We start from the raw sequence: 16,995 nt of genomic DNA, 5'->3' as shown, positions 1-16,995 counted from the left end.
GGGTTTCTCTGTGTGGCTTTGGAGCCTGTCCTGGAACTCTCTCTGTAGACCGAGCTGTTCTTGAATTCACAGAGATAAACATCATTTCTAAGTGTCAAGTGTAGTTTTTGGTGGAAACCAGTCAGGCAGATTTCTCACTAAAACATTACTCATTGTCTTCTGTATTCAAGGGAGGACCTAGTAAATATAATCACATGTGATTCGAATCTTTGTGGTATTAAGGTGTATGCAATGAAGATTTAAATCTTGTATCTTTTTATGACAGTTTGAACAGCCTTCTCAGGAGTAAATCATCATCTGTATCTCTTTCCTTGTGTATTGACTTTGAAAACCATTCCTTTCCTTACAGCAATCAGGCAGGAACTGAGCAAGTCGAACACTGCATAGAGAAGCAAACTGAGGAGAGACAGGACTGAATCTGGAGAAAAACAAAACTTCCTACAAACAACTGTTAACACCCCCTACGATTTTTAAGCTGTGAGAAGAAACTGGATACACAGTCAGGAGGGAAAAACGCGCCAACCTCTGAAAACCTTCAGATGCAGCAACTCTGAATCAGCTGTGCCCTCCCAGCGTGCTGCTCTTGTCCTGACCTTTACTGCAGGATGAAGAATTGTGTTTGAGTTCCCAAGCAGTACTAAACCTGGCAGGCAAGAAGTATTTTCATGTCTAGGTGAAACTGCACGTTTTCCACAATCCATTGCTAAAATAAAGAAGAGAAAGGCTTAGGGGGTTTTTAAGAAGGCGCTGATGAAGCATTTAATTTAGCAAGTTCTGCTGTTGCATTGTAAACGTTTCTCTCAGGTTTGTCTTCCTATCATATTTGATATTCCATGAAGAGTTAAGATCATAAAGTATGGAACATATGGAATTGTATGTGCTTTCAAAGGGTGGTATTTATCAGAAAGGTCCTACAATGTTTAGTCCCACTTGAGGAATTTTAGAATGATAGGAAGTCTTTCGGGTTAGCTTTCATGCAGTTTTGTAGTTTAAAACAAAATCCGTCCAGAATTTAAAGATTTAGATGCCTTCCTAAATTGTTACAATGCTTTACCAAATCTATGACTTATATATAACAAACAGTGGTCAAATGTAAAACATTCTATTATAGATTTACTGTAGGTTTTCAACCTTTTTTAGACTTATGCATGCGGACATTTTTATAATATAATTACAGTCACCACAAAGTTAGCTTTTTTAATTACAGACAATAATGCATGTCACACTAATATGTAGTGGCCTTTTCAAGGCCTAGTCCCAGGGAAAATATTTTGTAGAATATAGGGAAGTGGGAGGATGGGGAGGAATAATTTTTTATTTAAAGTTAATTCTGCACTATCTTTTTTCTCAATAATCTGCATGAATTATAATGAGAAACACCTTGTGACTTTAATCGATAAACATGTTAACAAAACCAAGTACTTAATCTTTTACGTCATGTCTTCAGCTGTTTGTATTTTAACCAGCAATTTCAATGGTCTGAAGCATGATTCTGAGCTTCACAGGAGTTATGTCTCGCTGTGGAACTCAAAAGTTTGATCCCTGAATTTAGCAGTTGCTGTCACTAGGTCCCTGCAGTGCTGCAGGTGTTTGGGTACATGCTCCTGACTTTGAAGCTGCTCTTGACCTTTGCTGTGCTAAAATACAGGAAATATCAATGATGGCAGCAATTAGGGTCACAGAAATCACCAGGTAACGGGAAACCAATGGGGAATTCTGCAGTTTTTTAGTAAAACTGAAGTGAGACTTAGGTGGTAGGAAGGGTCTGATGCTGTTAGGCCCTGACGGTGTGTGTGTGTGTGTGTGTATGAGAGAGAGAGAGAGAGAGAGAGAGAGAGAGAGAGAGAGAGAGAGAGAGAGAGAGAGAGAGAGAATGTGATGGTGATGTGTTCTACCCCTTTATGATATAATTGGCAAGGTTAAAATAAGGAAGAAATCCTATTTGTTGTAATGTTAGCTGCTTTTGGGAAAATCTAGGAAATCAAAACTTCTCCAGGCTCTCCATCACAATTTATGCTTGAGTTATTAATGTGCCATACTTGCTTTGGAATCTTTTACTAAAAAGAAAATGGAAGAAATAACCCACTTTCATTTGCTTTCTGGATTTCAGACTTCTCAGTTTTAAAACAAACTTGGTGATCGCGTGGTTTTCTAAACACTACAGTTCGCACTCATTACAGAGAGATCGAATGAGGATTTTTTTTTTTTTCCTTTTTAAGAGTTTGTTTCTGTAGAAACTTCACTTTTAGATTAAACTGTGAGGGATGAGCTATCATAGTTCAAATACACAGCTCTTTTTCTACCCATTGTTGTCATGCAGTAATAGTAAAGGCATCAGTGATGCGGCAAGCTTATAAGTTGTTCTCTACAAGAAACGGGCGTTTCATTTTACTGTTGAACTTGGATTATGCAGCTACTTTAATAATGTAAATGTGTACATCCCTTACAGATCTGATCAAAAATCACTCGATTTGTTGCTGAAGTGAAATAGTCTATAGTAGGTAGAGTACTGGATATAAGTGGTCCAAAGTGAGACAGAGTACTAAAGGCAAATGCTAAGTCCTAAAAGAAACTGGTTTATGCACTAAACGTTTTGTGCCTTGGTCTAATATTTAACACAGTGTCTGTGTAAGATGATAAAAAAAAAGAACCAGTGTTGACTCATGCTATATCCTCCATAATATTGCATTATCCCACATGGCTAAATGTATTCCTTCTTAGAAGCTTAATTGGACTATTCTATGCGTTCACTGTCATTGTCATTGTTAGAGATTTCAGTGATTAAAATGGGAAACAGAAGCTTAGGTTATTTTCCCGAAACCGTTCCTTGGAAGCATATGATGATGATGATGATGATGGGTTTTGCTTTTGTGTGTTGAATGTCTTCAGCTGAGTACAGTTTAGGGACCCTTTCTAACTACAGGAAGGCACTGCTCTCCTCAACACTGTGATCTGACCTGCGACAACTCTGCTCAACACACTTGGTGAATGGCTAGCAAGTCGATAGCGAACTAACTGAATGTACAAACCTTAGTGCTGGTGCTGAAATCTCTGAAGAATAGTCGTCATGTCTAAAGACTTACAGACCTAGTGTGTCAATCAGAACTAAAGAGGAAACACTGATGAATGTTGACTCCTCATGCTGCAGGTGTGTTTCCTGTTCAGGTTTTCAGTTCTCTGCTGTTTTTACCATACCTGTTTCATTTAAATTTCCTACACGCTAACTTCATTTGTGCGATTGAAATAAAATTTCAGTATATACATGTTTCTTGTTTGTGACACTTAGATGACCTTCTGAAGTAATGTGTTAATTCTAAACCAAGTGATACTGGGTGAAAATTAGCACCTAACGAAGCCCAAGGCTTTACTGTTTACAGTTTACACATCATGCCACTGTTCTTTAAGATTTCATCAAAATCAGGAATAGTAAATAACACAAAGGGAATATGTAATGATCTCTCTGCCTTTTATTTTGAAGTAAGTGTTGTGTGTCCTTATATCTTACATTTTCTCAGCACACCTTGACACAGTGTCTTTTATAGTCAAGATGGTGAAATATGTTTTACTCCATTTTTTTGTTCTAGAACATGATCATATATTTCATCTCTTACACAGCACAGTTCATTTTTGTTCATATAATTTGCAGATTAAAGGCTATTGCCAAGAGATTAACTTTTTAAATGTAGTAGTCTGTACTCTCTGTAGTGTTTTTCTACATTATACTGATCTCTTTATATTGCCTCCGTGTCTGTAAATCTCAGCATTTTTATCTATTATAAAGTATCAGTTTTGAGTTCCATTTTGAAACTGTAATTTCTTCATTAGAAGTACAACAGTCTTGTATTTTTTTTTTTCCTTTTACCAGACCCCCGCCTCTATCCCAAGCTGTCCTTCTTTGTGGACTACGTGTTTCTGGCTTTAATTTGTAGCCGTTATGTAGCCAGTGTTGTAAGAATGCTGGCTGATTTTTCCTTGTCCTAACTCACGTTCCCACCTTCTCTACATATTAGTCACTTCTCATTCAGAAATGAATTAGGCAGCAGATGCTAAGCTTTTCAGTTCCCCTGGCTTAGGCTACCGTCTCCTAAGTTTATCCTCTTTTCAGTGCTGCTGTGAAAAACGCATGCCTTTAGGTGCAGGGCCTGTGAAGGTGAGCTGCAGGACGTGTAGTTTGTTCATGTGGCCGTGAAACTTGTTTGAGCCCTTTACCATGGTCTCTGATCCTGTGGACATAACCGCAACCCAGTATTCTGGAGACAGAAACAGGAGGGTTTTGAGTTTGAGGTCAGGCTGGACTGCATAGATAGACTTAGTCTAAAGCAAAACCATCAAGTCCATGGGTCATAGCATGAAAATGATGTTGTATAAGACAGTGTAAAGGGGATGCCTGTCCATTTATCAAGTTGTGAGAAAAAAAAAAAAACATTTTCCTGAGACATTTTATTCTAGTTTTCACCTCCAAACTCCATCCTGTTCCTAGTAGTGCCATTTTTATTTTTAATAGAATTGGTATCTGATCATCTACCCAGAACTCTGAGAAATATAAAAGGATCCTAAGAGTTTACTGGAGTTGATACCTCTGATGTTTTGGTAAGAGCCATTTACCCGTTTCTAAGTTCAGTGCTTCTTCTGAAGTCAAAACTTGCTGTATTTTAAGGATTTTAACTAAACAATTAGTCTGGTCAGTATTTTGTATGAAGATTTTGGAGACGATGTACTTAACAGGAGTTGTTTTTTGTTGCGCATACACCCATTTGACTGAGAGGCTAAAATTTGCAATCTCTCAAGAAAAGCCATCTATTTATGCCAAATATTCTTGGGGGTAGGGGAACTGTGATAACAGTTTTTCTCTATTGCCAACATGAGAATAGGCTGTGGATTAAATCTCATTCCCTTGTGAATTTTTTGAAGAAGTACCAAGGTTCTCTTTAATGTCTTTGGTGTGGGTGAATGCGTACGTGGATGTGCAGGTAGAGACCAGTGTTGACCCTCGCCACCCACTTCTTTTGAGACCAGGTCTCTCATTGACCCTTGAGAGCTCAACTCAGCTAGCCCCAGGGACCCTCCTGTCTCTGCCTCCTCGTGCTGGCCTTCCTAATTTGTGCCACTGCACGCAGCGTTTTTACATGGGTTCTGGGATCTAACTGCTTCCTAAGGAGGCACGTTTTCAGTTTAGCATAGCTTTCTTGCCTTGCCCCTTTTTCCTTTATATTATAATGTTGGAAAAATGAAACGGTCCAATTTTTAAACTTTTCTGGTTGATTAGTTGATTAGAGAAGAAAGTTAAATGATACAGTATATTTATGGGATAACAGACAGGTACTTCCCGTCAGTCGAGTTCTAGTGAATAGTCAACTCATACAAGGAAAACAGCTTTTTGGCAAAAGTGTAAATTTGAAAATGAAGTATGAACTGTGTTCATTTGTAAAGCAACAGTCACTGAAAGGGTTAAAAGTGACTTGGTCATGGTGACTTAAGATGATAAAAGGAATTTGCTACAGTCATTGATCGTATCCATTGAAATCTAAAGATACAGATGCACATGAGGAGCAGGGGATTGAGAAACAGCATTTCCCTTCAGTTATAGATGCTTTCTGTTGTGTAAACCCACTGAAATGTTAGCACCACGTGCGCCAGGCACCCTAGGTCTCCGGTGCTTGCTCATTAACATATAGGAGAGAGAAAAACGGAGGCATCCGTTAAGTGTTTGGACTGGAGATCTGTCACTGTGCCCCAGCTTGAAGGTTACCAGGTACTCACACACAGCCTTAGAAGGTTCTGGTCACAAGCATACCGCTGAGCTCATCACTAAATCCAGCCCTTTCTAAACATAAGTTAATCTCTTGTCATAGAAATTAGAAATGCCCATGTGCTTCATCAAAGAGCTATTTGTGAGTGACCATTTATTGTTCCGTAAATCTGCCTTAGTCGTCCCCTTTTGACTCCAGGAAGATTTCTTTAGCAGTAGATAATAGACTCCTTTTCTAAAAAAAAAATTCTCTTAATACAGACAGTGAATGAATGGTATTGCCAGTTGATATGCTGTTAGTGGTGGTTCTTCCAAGTAGGCTTAGAACATATGCACAGGCAGACCAGTCAGTTGGCACAAAGAAACTGGTACCCCAAAGGAAGGACGTGTGCACATATTCTAGCACTGAGATGCATCTCTGTCGTCGTAGGAATGCACAGTGTGTATGAGGCTCTGGACTGATCCCTGGCACTGAAGAAATCAAAATGTAGTAAATGTGACACAGAAACCTTGTTCAAGGTATTATCTAAAAATGTCTGAAATTCGACATTCCTTCTATCTACACAGGTTTTTATATGCTTCATATGGTATTAAGCGCTTGTATTTTTTTTTTAATGATTTTCAACTTGTTCTGGGTGAGACATGCCAGCGTAAGATTGTCATTCCACTGCCGGGTTGAACCTGGGTGTAGGCATATTTTGGTATTTGATATTTTAACTTGTAGAATTTCCCCACGCGTTTTTACCCTCTCGTCTAAGGTCTGTCTATCTTGAGGTGTAATCACAAGCCCTACCCGATGCTAAAGCCACCATTGTGTATCAGGAGAACTCAGAACTGAGCTGACTTAGCCCTTCAGAGACTGAGGTGGTGCATGGTAGCATCCTTGCACTTTGCCTAGGAGAACGATCTCAGAGAAAGGTAATTGGGAAGGTATCACTATTTAGGAAAAAACCGTGTTAAAAATCTAGTTGCCACTGGGGCGGGGGTGGGGCATTTCCAGGACTTTGCTTCTCCTAAGCATGTCGCTTGCTGACAGTGATCCAGGCACATACGGCCCCTGTGTGGAGTGCAGTACTCTTTCAGGTGTGTCCTCTATTTCCACGTTCCTGAGGCAGGCATGGAGTTGGGGCCTTGCATGCCATATTGCTCGTCTGTAAGGTCCCTTCTACCTCTGAAATTTAGTTGGTTTCTTCATTATTCTGCCCTCTGTAGTTGTGGTTGGTTCGTTATTTGACTCAAGAAACAGAATTTTTTTATGCCTATGGATGTTTTCCTGCATGTATGTCTGTGCACCATATATGTGCCTGGTGCCTTTGGAGGACAAAAGAGGGCATCAGATCTTCTGGAACTGGGGTTTTGATGCTGTGAGCCACCCTTTCGATGCTGGGGCTTCTAGAAAGAATAGAAAGTGTTGGTAACTGCTGAGCCATCTCGCCAACCCTCTGCTTTCTGATCTTAAAGAGCAGCCTCTAATGTTTAAAAAAGACTAGATTATGTTCAATGAGAAACTTACATCCTGTTTATGAATAAGGAAGTATCAGTAGATGGCTGTTTTGAGGTCAGAAGTGTTCTGTTAGGCATTGGTTATTGTTGGTCCATTCTGCATCATTTGTATGCTTTCATAAGATGAAATCCTGGGGACAACTTGGTGGCCTCAGTAGAGGCGTATGCTATCAGAAGGACCAGTGTTTTTTGCTGATGTCATGGGGTGGTTCTCAGACCTGTGCTCTAGTGTGCTGTCAGTGATAGACAGCCCTGGGTGCTGTCTTCATGCTTCATGATCTGCTTCTAAGCTCGCTGACTACTAAGCTGGGGAGGTTAGCAACCTCGCCATCCTTCTTTCCTGGAGAGCATGCACCTCAGCAGTGTTCTTTCTGCTTGTGTCCTGTGAGCCAGCTGTGTCACTGTGTACCATGTCACTGTCAGCTTGAAACAAAGGATGACACCACACTTCCCTCTCTGCTCTTTATTATATAAATCCATTCCTTCTTGGTTTCTTGTTTTTAACTCGGTCTTTACAGTTAAAGGCCAGGCGCCCCTTTGACACTGAGTTTTCTGATCCTTGGCTTGCTTTTCAGGAGAGTCTTGCTGTATGTATTGGCATTCATCTCTCATTGACAGGACTTGTTTTTCATGATGTATGTATGTGGTGGGAAGGATCGAGTTAGTCTCATACATGTGAGCAAACCAGCATAGGGTTTTCTTAAATTCTATCTCGAGACATCTGTAGTGGGTAGAAAATATCTCTATAATACATGTTTATAATGGGGGGGGTACTTTTGAGGAAGCCTTTCTACCACCTGTAATCATAGGCACTCACTGAAACTCCAGTGTCCCCATTGGCAGACAAAATTTCTGCATCTGTTCTTTATCCAGAACAGAACTCAGACAGTTGTCTGGGGTTCCATCTAGAAACTCTCAGGGCCTGACTTGTGGGAGAAGGTCCAGATCCTCTGCCTGATGCAAACCTGGTGAGCCTCTCTGGGAGTCAGTGAGGAGGCCCAGGTGTAGCGTGTAAGCCATTCCTAGCATTGGTTTTTCTTTTTTAGGAGTTAGGGAGTCAGCGATGCCCCTTCCTGCTAAAGAACCAGATTTAGATCCTTACATGCATTTTTCTTCTCAGACCTCAAGTTGATAAACCAAAAACATATACTAGAATAGCACAATGGTTGAAAGTTTAAGGGGCAGTGTTAGAGTTGAGGTGGATAGTCAGAACCTGTGCCCTTACTTAGGGAATACCCTGGACTTGTAGTCTCATGTCATCTTCCTTCAGCGCTGCCCAGAAATTGTTCTCCTTGCTAAAGCCTGTGAACTGGGACTTTGGTACTCTACAGTGTGGAAACAGCATCACTGGAGTCAGGCTGGAGAAGTTAAGTAGACACCTATCATTTGCCAGCTGGAACCTTGTGTATCTTATCTCAGTGAATAGTGTGGATTATAGGCTTTGCTAAAATTCAGGAGAAATGAAACTGGCCACAACTTACTGTAAATTTTATAGCTTACTGTAAAATTTTGCTTGATGGACTGAAATTGTTTGAAAGTGTGTATGAAACACAATTCCCTTATCGGGAAACACCATCATCCAAGCTTGGCACGTGCTTTAAGAGAGGGGGATAGAAGGGAGGGTGAGAAGACAAGATGGTTGGCTTGGTAGGATCGGGTAGTGCCTGAGTTTGGTTATTTAATACGGAGGACCACTTTTGATCCACCCTAGGAAGACTTGCCAGAAAGTAGCAGTTCCTGCTACATATTACAGTGCCTTCCAATAATGTTATGTGTGAACTGCATGCAATTTCATGTAACCCTGAAGTGTAACATGTATGTGCATGACCTGTCTAGAATGTGCAGAGCTAGGATTCAGCAAAAGGGGCTGAGCCCTGTGGCTGACGGGTCAGCAAGCTGCTGGAGCTGGACTTGTGACTTGGGCTTGCAGCCGTGGGCCCTAGGGTTTGCACTAACGGTTTTGTCGTCTAATCAGATCTGTCTCCCTTTCAGCTTCCTTTCCTACTTTGCAGCTTTGCTGATTTTAACTGCTTCATTCTTCTGCTTCTTGGTATCTTTCTTTTGAAATAAAAAGACACAATACCTAATTCAAAAGAGATTTGTATTTATTTTGCTAGTTATTCTTCGTTTACCTAATATATCCTATGAAAAAGGGTTTTTTTTTTTCCCATTTCCATGATTGTGATTCTGACAATGCTCTACAGTTAGTTCTCAATCTGAAGATTGCTTGCCCATCCTTCTACAGTCTCATCCAAGGAGGGGCAGGCAACCTACCTCCATTTCCCAGGATAAGTCTCTTCTTCCTTGGTCTCACAGTGTTAATGGAAACCTGGTGATGTATTCAATAAGTGCAAATGATGTGACCTAAATATAAATGGCCTCGTTGGAACAAAGGCCCAAGCACCTTTTATTAAATAACTCCATTCCTTTCCTTATTTACCAGCCTGATTTCTAATTAAGCAAAGTGTGCCAGTCAGTTTTCTGTTGCTGAGACAAAGTTCTTCTTTCAACTTAAGAGGAAGAAAGGTGGGCTTGGAAAGATGGCTCAGTGTTCTTCCAAAGTTCCTGAGTTCAATTCCCAGCAACCACATGGTGGCTCACAACCATCTGTAATGAGATCTGGTGCCCTCTTCAGGCCTGCAGGCAGGCGTGCAGACAGAACACTGTATACATAGTAAATAAACAAATCTTTAAAAAAAAAAGAAGAGGAAGAAAGGTTTATCTGGACTGTAGTTTTCAGTCCTTGATCACATAACCCCTTTGCTTTGGTCTTGTGGTGCAGCAGTGTGGCAGAAGGGTGGCAGAGGAGGCATGGCCATGTCATGGAGGCCAGGCAGCAATGAGCAAAAGAAAGGAGTACACGACCTAACTTCACTAGGCCCCGAGTCCCAGAGGTGAGCCTGATCAGTCCTGGAACCAAACCTTTGTGCTGCACTCCGGATGCAGACTGTCCCTGGTACCCCTGTAGTAGTACACAGCGTGGGGACTAAGAGTTCACTTGGGCCTCAACTTTTGTATTTTTTCTTTCTAGACCAAATCCCCATCATCCATCACAAAAGAACAAGAGTATATATAGTGTAAAATATGTTTGAGAACCCACAGATTACAAGAAGATACTCCTTGAAGCCCACCACCTAAGATTGAACATTCCAGGATAACACACTTGCTCCCCCATGGGTGCTGGATGATGGGCCAAGAGAAGGTAGTCTGGGTACAGTGGGAATCTGCACCAAGCCGTGGTGCTGCTGTGGGTTTTCTGTTTTAAATGGAGAAGGTTTGGATCTTCAGAAGTCATCCTGTCATGGTTTCTATGATTGCAGTGTGCTGAGGGGTGCCTGTCTGGAGTTGCCTGCTGCAGACAACCCAGACTGGCAGGACAGGATCACAAGAGTTCTTGAGACAGCTTCACTCGTTCTCCTCGGTCTTCGTGAGAATATTGTCTGTAGCTCAGACCGTGAGCCTCCTTCCTCGGCCTCCCAAGTGCTGGTAGGCACTTGTCATACCCATCTTGAAGATCTCTTCTTCAGAACTAAGTTTTAAAGGTGACTTTAGATGTCTCCTTAGAGTGCTTGCTGCTTATTAGGAGGACCCCGGAATAGTTCCCAGTACCTACATGGTGGCTTCCACAACTGCCTGTAACTCCAGTTTTTAGGGGATCTCACCCACCCCCTCTTCTTAGCTCCACAGGCATCAGGCACATAACGTGGTACACATACATACATGAAGGCAAAAACGTTGTGAAATTAAGAAACTTTATTACTCCAGGTAATTGGATACAGTAATTGGATATTTGTCACTTGTAAGAGCCACACAATACACACAGTTGTGTTTGTGAAGCCAGGAAGCTCAGTTGTGACATGAGATAACATTTTTCAAAGCTCTGTCCCTGAGCCTGGAACCTTTGGAATCCTTTGGAATCTAACTCAGAGATTTCAACCTGCTGGGACAGATGTGTCTCCATTGACTGGCCACCCCCTAACTCCTGTCAAAAGACTGTTGAGAGGGGTTTTCAACCAGAACCCCTCAGATGGGCGAGGCTTCTCACCGTTGTGCTTTGGCCTTTTTCAGTTGGAGTAAAACAGAAAACTGGCCACACACAGTCACTAAATGCACGTGTAAAAAAACACCCGGGTCAAGAAGCATTCTTTCTGGGTCTCTGGGATCCCCTCATATTCTTTCCATAGTTCACAGCCAGTTCACCGCTGCTGGCTTCTCCACACTTAGCTGTCTCTTGCGCTTGACATAAATGGGACTGTGCCTTTCGGTGCTTGGCATCTCTCTCTCAATGTACGTGAGACTCATCCCCAACGCCTGGCGGTGGGTGGTCCGTTCTCAGTGTGATATAGTAGTTCCCAGCTTGGGGCTATTATGAGCGGTGCCACTATGAATATTCCAGCATGTGTGGTGAACAGATGGGTGCCTTTCTTCTGGATTTGTAACTAGGAATAGCCATGGTGGGCCACAACAGATGCCCGTGTCCGCTCAGCAGGCACCTCCTCACTTGGAGACACTATGGCAGTAGCCACTTGGGAGCACATCAGAGGGGTCTGAGAGCCTCCTGTTGTTGACATCAGCCCAACAAACATCACGTGAGAGAACCAAACCTGAGCATGCCACTAACCGGATTCTTTGTTTTCCCGAAATAGAAACGAGAAACTCCTTCCCCACTTCATTCATGACTACACGTAATGAATTACCTCTTAAGATACAACTCCCCTGCCCCCAATGATATCTTTATACTATTCATTTTTAAGCGGATTGCATTTTAAGTTATCACTTAGCCGTGTGCACATTTAGAGAACAGATTTTCTCCTTTCTGCTAGGTGGATTCCATGAAGTTCCCACTCGGAGAGGAGAGGTGAGGCATTTACCCAATAGCCACCTTTTTCCTCTGGAAGAGATTCTAGATAGTGGTTCTCAGCCTTCCCAGTGCCCTTTAATACAGTTCCTCCTGTGGTGTCCCCCAACCATACAGTTATTTCATTGTGACTTTGTAACTGTAGCTTTGCTACTGCTGTGAATCGTAAGTGTCTGTGTTTCCCATGGTCTTAGACGACCCCTGTGAAAGGATTGTTTGACCCCAGAGAGTTGCAACCCACAGGTTGAAAGACACTGTTCTTGATTTGAGGAGGTGATCCTGCGCTCTATAGTACAAGGTTTTTGAGCACAGTGTGGAAGATTAATCTGTATGGAGTTGACAGATCTTTAACAGAATTATATATATGTTATCTGAGAACTGTTCAGAATCCTACAAGTTTCTCTCTAGTGTTATGTTTGCATTGACTCACACCAAGTCTGACATGGGTTTGAGCAGCAGGACCTGCAAGTGAGGTCTCTTCTCCTTACCGAGTCGCTAATGGCACAAGCCGTCTATCCTTTCATCCGGCCCCAAAGAGCTGCCTGCCTGTGTTAGCCTCCCTGTCAGCAGGGGGCCAGGAGGGTGGGAAGTGCAGAGAAGTCACTTCTAGAATCCTCAGAGCTCAGTGGGAAAGGGATGTGCCAGGACCCGCAGACCTCCTGGACTGAGATTCCAGTAACCAGGAAATAACCAGCTCTAGCTGCAATGTTTAAAGAAGCCTTGGCAAAGCCTGCCTTTCACCTGAGCCCCACTGCAGCACCTTGGTCAAAGGAAGGTCTAAGAATGGGAAGGATGGGTTGTGATGAACTCAGCCTGGAGTGGGTCCATTCCGTTAGTAAATAATTGAACAAGCTTGAAGAGATCCTTTTTCCAGAGCCGAGAGCTCGCTAGGAAGGCTTCTTTGCACATTAAACCCAGTTACCCATGAGAACCTTGGCACGCGGAGGAGAGGATGTGCACGGATCACAGCACAGGTCCTGGTTGTGGTTTACCCTTTTTTTTTTTTTCCTCAAAAATCGTAAAGTGTGGGGTAGGGAAGCAAAGTCTCGATTGTGTTTTTAAAGTAGCCCCTGGACTGAAGAGAGACGAGTCCTTGATTAAGAGCATTTTGGCGCAAAGCTGTCTATAACTCTAGTTCTGGGGGACTTACAAACATGGAGGCAGAACTCTCAAAGCTGTGATGGCCATGCTTGTTTGTCAGCTTGACTGTGTCTTAAATGTATGCACATCGGTGGGGGATTCTTAAATCATTCAAAGTGGGAAAACCCACTTTTAGTCTGGACTTTTGAGGTAGGAGGAGCCATCCATCATCTGGGCCACGCCTTCTGCTGGCAGCCTGTATAAAAGACATGAAAGATGTTTTCTTCTGCTCCTTGCTCAACCTCACTAGCAAGGCCATTCTTTCACTGGTGTGAGAGCCTAGTTTGGAATTCTGGTGAATACTGACCTCCAGCCTCAGCCTCATGGACTCAACAAGCATTGGATTCTTGTACCTTTGTTCATAGGCAGCCATTGTTGGATTAGCAGGGCCACCGCCTATAAATCGTTTTAGTCGAGAGAGAGAGAGAGAGAGAGAGAGAGAGAGAGAGAGAGAGAGAGAGAGAGAGAGAGACTATAAATTCTGTAACACTAGAGGACCCTGACCAATACAAACATTAAAAATCAAATGCCCCACCAGAACTATAACCCATAAGGCCTGGCCCACAGTGGCCCACTTCCTCCAGTGAGGTCCCACTTCCTAAAGGTTTCATCACTTCTCAAAACACCACTACCCATCTGGGTGCCAAGTGTTGAGACACATGAGTGAGCCTCTGGACACAGTTTATGCTCACATTGTAAAGCTTACAAAAATAACACAGACGCATGAAAGGGCATGGCATGATCCCTCCAGAAGCAGTTGAGGGAATGTGAATAACTTTCAAGTGATAGACAGGTCCATCTGGAATCCGGGTTAGCTGAGTTCCAGGAATGGGCAGGTGTTGGTAGACTTCTTTGGGGAGCAACAGTTTCCCTGAGGGTGTGAGATGCAGGCTTTTGTGAAATGAGAGTTGGAGTGGGGATGGCTTTCTTTCATGCCTTTTCCCCTGGAACTTCAGGCCCAAGTTTAAGCCCTCCCTCCCTCCTTGAGACCTGCCAGCACTGCTTCCCATATAAGACCCTCTACACCCAGGGCATCTCAAGTTCAACATGCCTGGCTACCCATCCTCCTCCACCATAACCCTCGGGTTCTTGGTATCTCTTTTGGATTTGACTCACCTCCCCTAAGACAAGCAAGCAATGGCTCTGCCCCTAAAGGGTCCTCAGGAGCCACCCCCAATTTCCTCCCCTTAATAACCCCACATCTCCTTCCCTCCCCTTACAGCCCCCAATCGCCAGAGTAACATAGGGAGTAACATAGGACAAAAACAGCCCTGCCGCTGAAAGCCGTTTGAGGCTCCAGCTGGCTCAGATTAAAGTCTGAGCTCCTTGTCCATTGCCCAGCTGCTAATGGGCAAGCTGCTGGAACCAGCAGCTAGAGGAGGAAGAGACAGACTATATAGTGTCTGATCTATCTGTTCTGCCCTCACATCCACCCCCTTCCTCTGCTGCCATTCCCCGGTTTGTTCTCAACTGAATTCCTTTGATCTCAAGAATGTAGATCCACGCTGGGCGGTGGTGGTGCATGCCTTTAATCCCAGCACTCGGGAGGCAGAGGCAGGCAGATCTCTGGGAGTTCGAGGCCAGCCTGGTCTAGAAGAGCTAGTTTCAGGACAAGCACCAAAGCTATAGAGAAACCCTGTCTCAAAAAAAAAAAAAAAAAAAAAAACAAAAAACAAAAATGTAGATCCAGACTTGCTCTGAGGGCCCCTCATGGCTCTCTGGACAATGAGATGGATGAAAGGGGATGTCTTTTGGAAATTTCTGACAAAGCCTTTTTCCTCCAACATGAGAGGAAGATAGATGTGGAAAAGCACTTTACCCATCACTGTTCATTTCTTTCTTGAATGAGAGGTATTCAGTGCTCAGAGCGACTGCAGCCACTTTGCAATAAGGAGGGTAAAGTTAGACCAAGGCAACAGACCTGACGTTGCCAGACAGGCTAGCAACCACCTTACTGCACTTAGAGAAAATCAAACCGTTTTTGTTCAGGGCGTGCCTAGGCAAAGGATCTGTTGGAAACCCTAACCACGGGAAAGTAGGAGGAGGCAGGAAAGGGCGAGGAAGATTTCAGAGACACCTGTGGGTACAACTGGTGCAGAGCATTCCCGGAAGTGCTACAAGAGGGCGTGGCACATCTGAGAAAGGGCCAGTCCCTCGTGGTGAGACGTGCGGCCAAGTTCTGCTCTGTTACGGCCACCTCAACCCTGGGGACACACCCAGAAAAACACTTGCCCAAATGCAACCCAGTCAATATGACTCTCAAAACTAACCATCACAGGTATGTGATCTTCCCCCTAGCTGCCAAGAACAGTGGGCTCCAATGAAAGGCTTTTTCAGTACCTCTGGCTGGATTAAATACCGAGCCTGAGTATCCTTTCTGGAGGGAAGGAGGAAGTCACAATGTGACCTTTTTCTTCTGACCAGAAAGAGGCTTTGTCCTCATTTCATCCCTGGAGGAAAGTAGAGCTCCGTGTGGACTCAGCACCCCAGGTACCATCCCCACCTCCCCCATCTGCTCTGGCTTTCGTGCATGGTGCGCTGCAGAGCACGGTCCTGGAGTCCGGGCAAGCCAGGCTGGCTTGGGAATCAGGACAGAGTGCTAGGGTGGACCAAGGCAGGCAGCGAAAGTAATGGGGCGAAGCCAGTTCCACTGTGTCCCATTCTTGACCATGCTCAGTGTCCCTCCCATTGTCTTTAAGGTTGGCGTCACCCAGCAGGCACAGGCTATCTAGACTGCAGTGTTTTGGCGCCCCGCGGCGGCAGCGCTCAGCCGCGAGTCTCCCGGCGGGTGTGCAGCGCCCTCTGCTGGCCGACGACCTTCCTCTTCTTGCGTTGGGCCTGCATCGTCGGGTCAGTTGCTGATCAAAGTGAGTCTGACCCACAAGACAGAGTGAATAGGATACTTGGACCGCTGAGCCTGCACTAAGGCTGGGAAGGTAACATGAGCAACAAAATATCCTATGACAAGAGCTGTCCAGGCTGCTGCTTCAGTCAGCTGTGAGTAACCCCGAGAGTAGGTTTTGGAAGAGCAACCAGGAAGGGTGGGACACACGTAAGAATGAGGATTTAAAGCCGGAGAAAGTATGCAGGGAAAATGAAAGACTGCGTAAACTGTTGGCGCTGTGGTGAGGGGATCCCCGAGCGTCCCCAGATTCTAGATGGACCCTACAGGCAGGCCAGCTTCTGAATACAGAATGTTCCACTGGCCAGGATTATGCTGGGAGCGTGAAGAGCCTGCTGTGGGTAGAGCATCAGGCAGGGTCCAAGCAGAAGCCCTTTGAACATGGCTGTGGTTTAGGGGTGGGAGAGACGTCTCAGGGACCATAGCTAGCCCTTGAGCTTGAGGAGAGGTGCGCCAGAACAGAAGCAGACAGCAGAAGGATTCCCTGGGAGGTAGAATTCCTGGGAGGTAGAAACAGGCCCTGAGAGTAGGAGAGAGCCAAGGGTGGAGGATGGGGAGAGGCACAGTAGTGTGTTGAAGGCACTCAAGAATCGAGGTGTGAATCTGTGACCCTTTATGCCCATGCTTAGCCATCAGAGGCATCCATCAGGATGGAGACACTCTCACTGGTCACTAGCCGGTTCAGTGAGAAGACCAGAATGCACTTTGTTCCTTCCCAGCATGCCCCGCATAGTGGAACATTCTGAATTGCAGAAATCTGTCTGCCTACAGCATTGACCTTCATTCAAAATTCTAGACTCAGCTGGGCTAAACCTTTAATCCCAGCACTCTGGAGGCAGAGGT

At 44.2% G+C, this 16,995-nt stretch overlaps 1 protein-coding gene across 1 annotated transcript in view; it reads left to right on the top strand.

Annotated features, from left to right (window-relative positions):
* Enah (ENAH actin regulator) overlaps nt 1-16,112 on the top strand; it is a 120,990-nt gene extending 104,878 nt beyond the window's left edge. The window contains exons 14-15 of the mRNA XM_050142812.1: nt 15,675-15,814; nt 15,950-16,112. Of these exons, the coding sequence (XP_049998769.1) occupies nt 15,675-15,814; nt 15,950-16,112 (303 nt within the window). The remainder of the gene's footprint in view (nt 1-15,674; nt 15,815-15,949) is intronic.
* Nucleotides 16,113-16,995: the final 883 nt, after the last annotated feature.

The sequence above is a fragment of the Alexandromys fortis genome, unplaced genomic scaffold (assembly GCF_014885135.2).
Source record: "Alexandromys fortis isolate MF-2015 unplaced genomic scaffold, M_Fortis_MF-2015_v1.1 scaffold_51, whole genome shotgun sequence".
NCBI classification, from domain to species: Eukaryota; Metazoa; Chordata; class Mammalia; order Rodentia; family Cricetidae; genus Alexandromys; species Alexandromys fortis.
Note: the sequence above shows the minus strand (reverse complement) of the source record. Positions and strands in the feature narration are given on the sequence as shown.